This window comes from Pinus tabuliformis, chromosome X, assembly GCF_031772625.1.
Source record: "Pinus tabuliformis cultivar Carrire ecotype Pingquan chromosome X, CPIR1, whole genome shotgun sequence".
NCBI classification, from domain to species: Eukaryota; Viridiplantae; Streptophyta; class Pinopsida; order Pinales; family Pinaceae; genus Pinus; species Pinus tabuliformis.
In genome coordinates, this window is record NC_142308.1 from 782,578,765 (window position 1) to 782,587,864 (window position 9,100).

The 9,100-nt window shown below is 43.5% G+C and overlaps 1 protein-coding gene across 1 annotated transcript; it reads right to left on the bottom strand.

Moving 5' to 3' along the window:
• Positions 1-3,688: 3,688 nt before the first annotated feature.
• On the bottom strand, positions 3,689-7,762 carry LOC149142187 (uncharacterized). Its single transcript, XM_089451418.1, has 2 exons — positions 6,071-7,762; positions 3,689-5,326 (listed from the first exon to the last, which is right to left on the bottom strand). Exons 1-2 carry the CDS (start codon positions 7,760-7,762, stop codon positions 3,689-3,691), a joined length of 3,330 nt encoding a protein of 1,109 aa, XP_089307544.1.
• Between the last annotated feature and the right edge of the window lie 1,338 nt (positions 7,763-9,100).

Consider the following 9,100-nt stretch of genomic DNA (forward strand, 5'->3'; position numbering starts at 1 on the left):
TTGAAGACAAAAATGGGGTTACAAAGGAAAGCATTCCATGCCCTTGGAATGAAGTCAGTTACCACATCATCAAATATATTTCATGTGAAGGTAGATATAATGTAGTTTATGGATACCACTTCAGAATCCTTCAAAAACTGAGATTTGGAGAGAACACACCTCCTCATAACAAACTTAGTATACCCTATTTTCTATTACAATCCATGATATACATAAGCATCAAGGTACAAGAAGGAAAGCATCAACAACTATCCCATCATGGGTTGATCAAACTCATCCTTGAATATGCTCTACACAATTTAAGAATCCCTATTGCATGGTCAACATTTGCAGAGATGCAGGAAGAAGGAGGAATTCAAGCCTTTGAGTATGAAATAATCTGTACTGCTAGTGAGGGAGAAGAAGAAATAAAGGATGAGAAAGAAGAAACAGAGGAGGAAAATGAAGAAGAAACAGAGGAGGAAACAAAAGAAGAAATAGATGAGTAAAATGAAGAGACAAAAGATGACAAAGAGGAAGAATCAGAGAATGGAAAAGAAGAAGACAAAGAGGATGGGGAAGAATATGAAAAACAGGATGAAGTACAGAAGGATGAACACAAGTCTACACTCAGAGTAGTGAAGAAGAAGAATCACCAAGAGTGTCTCTAGAGCCTACAGAGAAAGAGGAAATAACTACTCTAAATTCCCTAAGTAGACTTATCAAATCAAAGGGAAAGAAGCAAAGGCAAGCTCCACTTTACTTTAGGACAAGGAAGAGCACCAATATTAGACAAGGGAGACCTAAAACCCCTACCAAAACTCCAATTGTCATATAGGACTCACCAAAACAACAATAGAAAGTAGTTCCCCTAGGGAAGAAGGAAGGGAAAAGAACATCAAAACAAGCCTCTCCCAAGGCCCCAATCACCTATGTTAGGAGGCCTGTCACCAGTTCAACCTCAACAAAAGGAAAAGGTCTCTTATAGGAGACATAATCAGACCTACAGGAAGTATAAATAATCCTATAGGAAACCCTGTCAAACCTATAGGAAACACAGAAAAGAGACCAGGAAGGAATTACTCAAGAATAAATAGAGGACGTGGCCTAGGAACTAAAGTAACCTAGCCCAAAGCCAACTCTTAGCTCCTACTATAGACTCATTGAAGGAGGTAGGGTGATACCACAAAAGTTTTCCATTCCTCTATTCTTTGAACTTGAAAAAGAGAGGGAAAGGACACATAGGTGGATTCAAATTTCTAAAGCAAAAGGGGTAGAGGATGTAGGCCACATGGAAGAAAAAGTTGCAAGAAATGGGCAGAGAACTAAGTAGCATAAGAGACAAGGAAGAAATAATGAAATCTTAGTTAGAGGCTGAGAACACATGGCTAAGGAAGCAGCTACAAGAAAAGGAAGTCCAATTGGAAATTATGGCCAGTTTATCCATGGAGGCAATCCAATGGAGGATGCCAACAAAGTCATATGCCTTATAACTCAAGGAACAATGGCTACAATTCTAGATAAAGACCCTAACATGAAGAGGAACTATTCCTTTCCAAGACTATAAACAATTCATTGACCTCTGTGATAAAAGCACCTTGGAGGATAGAGCAAAGATATCTGAGTTCTACCTACTCAATTTAGCTTTGACATATTTAAATATATGGGACCCAAATCCAAAGCTAGGGGACTTACCATTAATGGCCTTGGCATCTTGGATGAGTCATGAAGAGGCTAGAGCTACATAAATGAAAAAGGTATTGGAAAAAGAAGAAGCAAAACCCCTTATGATTAGAGCAGAACAATCTAACCCAATGGCTGTCATCATCACTCGCAAACTCATTACAAATGATCCCAAGCTTGCACCAAGATACCTTGCTGTACAAGAACAGACAGTCACTCATTTTGAAGACATGCTAATATTTCTAGGAGATGACAACTAGCAAGCCTATAAAGGAGATGGAACATCTTACCTTACATCCTAAAAGTCAGAGAATATCATTGGGCCTAACAGAATGAGAGATGCACTAAATAGAACCCCAATGTATAAGCAATCATTACAAAGACTCAAAGTCAATTGGATTGGCTTGAAGCTCAATCCACCATTTCTTTTAGGTATGTTGGAAGGGAGAAATGAAGAAGAAGAAAGAAAATAGTTGGAGAATATAGAGAAGGTTGCATGGTTTTATTCATAGGAGGAGGAGACTACAACAGAAGCATGGAATGTTAGGGAGGCCTCCAAAGTAAGGAAAAACATGGACATAGATTGAGTTTCTTAGAGTATGAGCAACACTTTCAGTAGGGGGTGATGATGAGGGTCATCAATGGGTAAAATATATGGACCTTAATGCATCTCTAGCTTACTAAAATTAACTCTTCTCATAATTATTTACATGTTTTAATTATATTTTTCTTAATGAGATCAGTAAAAGTAAGATTTCATGTCAGTGGTCTAATGTGCATTGATTACAGTTTTTGGGAGAAGTTTGTGGCTAATTAGGGTGCAGGAACTTGAATGAGACAAGCGGAAGAGATTATAGGAGACAGGATCTCCCTCAACTCCTCACTCACATGGAGATCCCTCAATCAAATCACACCAACTCAGAGTTGCAAGCAGCCAAGTCATGAGGATCATTGGTAGCCAAGCCAGTGACAGTTAAGAACCAGTTGATCTCAAGATTGGGAACCAATCATCCCTATATTTACGGAAGTTATTGGAAAATTCAGTGGTATAAATAACGAGGCCTAGAGCCTCATAAGGATTTGGATTTTTTGTACAAGATATCTAAGCAATTTTCGAGTTGAAGGATTGTGACCAAACACTTTTATGTATTTTTGATATGTTAATGAAAATGAGCAGCATTCCCTTGATCCAACACTGAGTTGAATCAGAGGGTTGAATCTCTTGGTTTAGGGCCCAACCCTTGCAACAAAGGTTCCTCTTTTTGTATATGTATGTTTAGGCTTGTCCTCATAGTTAGTTGCTACACTGATTTATGTGTTGTTAGTTTGCAAGTACTTGTATGTTTTATTAGTTTGCTTCCATTTGTGGACAATTCTAACAGTAGCATTATAGAGATAAGAAAATATTCAAAAAAGGCTGACAACAAGTGGATCTTACATCATTTCTCCCTTCCAGGGATCGTGTCTTGAGGATCATTTCCCATTCAGCCAAAAAAATGACAAAATTCTAGTTTCTTATGAAATTTAGGGTTTTCTGCTAATTAAGTCATCATCTTTCAGTTTTAAAAGATAGGTTGCAATTGAAAGTTTTGATATCTTAGGTATCGCATTGATTTCATGTTGCTTTCATAATGGTTTTAAGCATTCCCATGCATGGACTTGGCAAATACATGATGAAAATTTTGTTTTCTTCTATTTAAGTAAACCCTTCTTATTTTGAGATGAATTTATGGATAGATGTCAATAATGATGTATATATTGTATGGATTTCTACATTGTAGGAAGACCTCATATCTTTTCCCCTGGGAAAATCAGTAACTTTCATTAATATTTTGAAAATTACATAAGCAGATGCCGCGGCATTACTGTCATAGTTCATACAAAATTCACCTTTTCAGGTAGTTCTCAGAGTCATAACAAAAAGTTCTAGTTACATCCCTGATCTGTGCTTTACAGCCTATTTACTATTACAAAAAGTTTCTGTTCATAAATATATCAGCAGTTCATATTGTTCTCTGTTCACTATTTAGCTGTTGGGACTGTTGTCCCGCTGCATCCTCTGATCTATATATGGCCGGTGGTAAAACTGATGTTCCTCCGACCCATTCTGCTCCACTATTTGTCCATTGCCTCGGGGAAGTGACGAGGCCTCTTTGGATAGTTTGTCAGCCTCGCTATTGTGTTCTCTGTAAATATGCACACATGTAAAATGTTCAAATGCTGCTTTGAGAGTAAGAGTATTTTGAAATAAATTGTTGAGCATGTGTACATGGCAATTTGTCACATTATTAATCCAATTTACAACCACCATTGAGTCCCCGAATATGTTGAGCTGTGTAATATGATGAGATAAAGCAAAATGAAGTAGATTATATAATGCAGAGAGCTCAGCAAAATTGTTCGTTCCAAAACCAAAACCCAATTTTGCTAGATATCTATGATTTCCGTTAATGTGCAAGACAAATCCACCGCCACACCCTGTTTGATTCGATGCACCATCGAAAAAAGCCCAAGGGATTGATCTGTCAATCTCAGGCATAGGCTGAATAACACGGGTTCTGGTTGGGGTCGGTTCTGGGAGTTCCTGGTATGCTGCTATGACTGCTATTTCAATGTGGCTTCCCGAGAAAGGTTTATCATCGAAAATGGCTCTGTTTCGAGCAAGCCATGCATACCAAATGGCCACAGGGGGGAGGTTTAATAGTTTGGATTCCGGGTGGCTACGGGCCCATGAGCACCAAGCCTCCTGAAGGTCAGCGCCGCTCCAATCTCCCGTAATTCCCAACTGTTGACAGATATTCCTCCAAATGCTTTGAAACGTCGGGCAAAACAAGAATATGTGGTCTGTGTATTCAGATGCATTTTTGCAGAATATGCACCATGAGGGTCCCTGGATGGCTCTGCGGGTTAACTGTTCACCGGTAGGAACGATACCATGAAGCGCACACCAGAAGAAAAGCTTAGATCGAGGAGTGGCCCTTAACTTCCAAATGGAGTGCCACCAAGGGTGAACCTGATCCGGAGATCTGTGAGCAATGAGGGCACAGTAGCCTTGTTTTGGGACATATGTACCATGGTCGGCCGGGCACCAGATCAATTCATCAGGCCCTTGCTTAATACGAATATGGGATTCAGATAGTGCCATGATGTATTGATCCCATTCCTGGTGCCATTGGTTAGGTAGATCCAAAGAGTGGGCAGTTCTCCACGCCTGTGAAAAAATATCAGTGTGAAGTGGATCAGCGATCTGTGCAAAATGTAGTATCCCCCGGCCTTGTAAATAATCTATAATCTCCTGGTTTAATATATGTCTGCCTCCACTGTTGCTCCAAGGGTCCAGGCCAATCCTGCCTGTCATTCCATCATTGATTCGCCATGCCAAGTTGTCCCGAATGAGAGGGAGGGAGTCAATCAAGGCCTTCCAAACAGATGAGCCCCCCTTCGAAGACCAGGATGGAAGACGTGCCCAGTCCATCATATTTTGAGGCCAGATGTATTTGTGGTATGTGACATGAGTCCACAGATTTTGACTAGTGAGCAAGATCCATCCCATCTTGGCAGCAAGTGCTTTAGCGAAGTCAGGGAGCTCCTTGAGGCCCCATCCACCCCACTTCTTAGGTAATGATATTTTTTTCCAGCTGATCCAAGCAAAAGTACGTTTCTCCTGATTCCCATTCCAAAGATAACGGTTACAAAGCTACTGTATCCTCCCCAGGATAGTCCTAGGAATCCATGCTAGTGCCATCCAGAAGACTGGGGTAGCTTCTAGCACTAATTTTATGAGCACCAGTCTGCCAGCTCTAGATAGATATCTGTGGCTCCAACCCAGTAGCCTCTTTTCAAGTTTGGCAATCAACCAGGCCCAATCAGCAATCCTTTGGCATGAGGGTTTCAGATTGAAACCGAGGTATTTTAGACCTCTATCCAAAGAGTGCACCAAGAAGGGAAAAGCCTGTAGTGCAATCCTGGTCTCTTGGACCGAGGTGCGAGCACATGTGATGGTGGATTTCGATTGGTTAGGCATCATACCTGTGGCCGCAGAAAATCTTTGCAAGATTTTCAAGAAGTTCCGGGAGTCTCTGACACTTCCATCAAGCAGAATAAGAACATCATCTACAAATAGTAGATGTGTAAGATAGCACAAATCTGATATCCCAAGCCCACCAATATCCCCATTCCTCTTTGCAGCTTCCATGAGACGACTGAGTCCTTCCATAACTAAGAGAAATAGTAGTGGTGATAGAGGGCATCCCTGTCGCAGACCTCTCTCAGAGTGAAAAAAAGAGGATGCCGAGCCATTGATGAGAACACTGAACGAGGGAGAAGTGATACAAGCCATTATCCATGTAATATAGGAGTGTGGAAACCCCAGATGGATCAGAATCATCTTAAGATAGAGCCAACTGACCCGATCGAAAGCTTTGGAGAGGTCAATTTTGAGAAGGATGGCTTTCAGATTTTTGGACCAAATGGAATGAAGGGCCTCTTGGGCGAGTCCAATGGCCTCATGTATCTGACGAGAGTCTAAGAACGCAAATTGCTGGGGAGCAATAGCCCTGGAGAGGATAGGTCTGAGTCGATTTGCTATGGTCTTGGAGATGATTTTATACAAGCAGTTGCAAAGCGATATGGGTCGGTAATCATCAAAGGATTCAGGGGAATCAGATTTGGGGATGAGGGCGATGAATGTGGAGTTAATAGCATGATAAATAGATCCAGATGTACGACTCTCCTCCACCACCCTCAGCAGATCCTGTCCCAGCACCTCATAGAAAGCAAGATAGAATTCAATTGTCCATCCATCTGGGCCGGGACTTTTGTCTTTCTTGAACCACTTCATAACCCCTTCAAGTTCATCAGCTGTTACAGGCCCAGTGAGATCCGCCACATCATCATCCTCCACAAATCTAGGAAAGTGGTTAGCTACATGGATGATGTCCAGGAGTCCGACTTCCCTTGGACTCTTGTATAAATTCCTGAAGTGGGTGGTGCCGAGGTGTGCAAGCTTTTGAAAGTTGTCTGCAGACTCACCATTTGGGAAGGGAAGTTTCCATATAGTATTAGACACCTTCCTGCTCTTAGCATAGCTATGGAAAAACTTTGTGTTATCATCCCCCGCTTGAATCCATAGAGCTCTGCTTCTCAACCGGATAGACTCCTCCCTCTCTTTGAGGATCCTGGCTTTTTGTCCTTCCAGGTTAATAAGTCTGCTCTTTTCAGCCAATGAGGTGAAACCCAAACCCCGATCGTCTGTAAGGTTACAGATATCGGCTTCTATTTGGGTAAGCTGCGAATTTTCCCTTTCGAGCTTTTCCTTGGCCCACAGGATGGAGAGATGCTTTAGCTCTGCAAGATTTCTGCAGAAACTCCTAGCAAAAGATTCATTATCATTGATGGGGTGGGCTGTCCAGTAATCCTGCACCAGCTTGATATACGAGGGATCCTTCAGCCAGGTATGATTGAATTTGAAAGGAGCTTTGGGCTTCTTAGTAGGCCCCTGAATCTCAAGATAAATGGGGTTATGGTCCGATTGCCCCCCCGATCCAACCCATTGACGATACAGATGGACACGCTGGATGAGAGATCCTTTAAGAAGGAATCTGTCAAGTCTACGAGCCAGAGCAGCTTCCCCTATTCTTCTATTCCTCCAGGTGGGGAGGGGACGCTGCATTGGGACATCTATATAGTTAGATTGCTCAAGCAGGTTGAACATGAAATCAGTGATGGGGTCAATATGGCCATCCGAACCCCATGATTCCCTGAAGCCTAACGAGAAGTTTAGGTCACCTCCCAATATGATATGATCTTCGCTCAACATGGGGAGATGAAGAAGGTTCTGCCAGAAAGCTTCTCGCTGGGAACACGGAGCATAGATATTGACAATTCTAAGGTCCAAGCCAAGGTCGGCCGAGAAGATGTCCAGTCCAATAAAGCCAGCCCCCCCCCAGCTAGCAGATACTTTAATGGTTCGGGGGTTTATGCCAATGGCTATTCCCCCAGATCGACCAATGGCATCATTAGCAGAGATAATCCATCCAGGGATCAGAGACAACAGAATAAGAGAACATTGATCAGCTGAACAGAGCGTTTCTTGAAGCATGATAATGTCACAGGGCTCTGATTCGATGAGCCTCTTCAAGGCTAGTTTCTTGGAGGAACTAGCCAGTCCTCTACAATTAAATGAGAGGCACTTCATGGGGGGACACCTCTCGGGGTGTGCCCTGCTCTAAGGACCCCATCTATGGTCGATTGTCTGCCAGAGACTACCTCGGCCCCAGCAATCTTAATGGCTTTAGATAGGTGAGATTTCCTCCCCCTGGTGCACGTCCCCCCCCCTTCTGAAACAACAATGCCCAACCCGGATGACTTAATAGGGGGGTCCTTAGCAGGTTGCCGAGGACGAAGGAAGTATGGGTGCGGAGGGGAGGATGGAAACGGGGTAGGGCAATCCGAGAGGGGATGAGTGGTGGTGATAGGATCCACAGAGGTAGAGGGAGCAGATCTGAGGGGGCATTGAATCATTGATACAGGAGATGAGGGTTCAATCACATCAATCGATGAAAGAACATGAGAAACAGAGATCTCGGAGGACATACCCGCTTCAGCCGCCGAACGAGCACGTGTGATAGGAGGCGATGAACGCTCGATACCAGAAGCTTCCATGAATGCTGAAGTCACGGGGGAGGGGCCAGCAGAAGGAGGCCTCGAAGGATTTGGTGAAGCCATCCTGGATGAGGTCGGGGTGTGCCTCGGGGTATCGTCCGCTTTCTTGTTGAGGGGGCAGTCTTTGGCAAGATGTCCAACTTTATGACATCTTCTGCAGCGAAAGGGGACTCCTTCGTAGTCCAAGAGCTGTACCCTGATGCATCTGCCCCATTGCAGCGTAACTTGCTCCTCAAGACCTTCTCGGGTATCCAGGTGAACCAAAATCCGAGCCAGTGATCGGCTTCCAGATTCCACAAATGTGCGATCATAGTCTAAATAAGTCCCGAGAGCATTGCCGACCTGAATAAACACTTCTTCGGCCCAGAAGGGAAGGGGGAGACCCGGAAGGTGAACCCAAATCGGCCCCGCACCAAGCTGTTCCTTTTCTGGTTCGAAGAGAGGGTTCCAGCGCTTAAGAAGAACAGGGGCCATTTCAATATGCCAATAACGCCCCAGAACCAAATCAGTCTGACTTTCCTTGGAAAATTTGAGAGAGAACCAGCCTCTGGGAAGGACGTGGACCTCAGGAAGATCAAACAATACACCGCCCCAAATCTCCTTGACCCATGATATGAGCCGCTGACGCGAATACGTTCTGCCCCTGACGTGTCCAACCAGAACCGTGTTCGCAATGTCCATATATTCCCCCAACGGCTTCGATTCGTCAAATTTAATTGATATAGCCCTAGATGTCGCACGCACACAGTGAACCTTCCTCTTACCAGATCGAGGG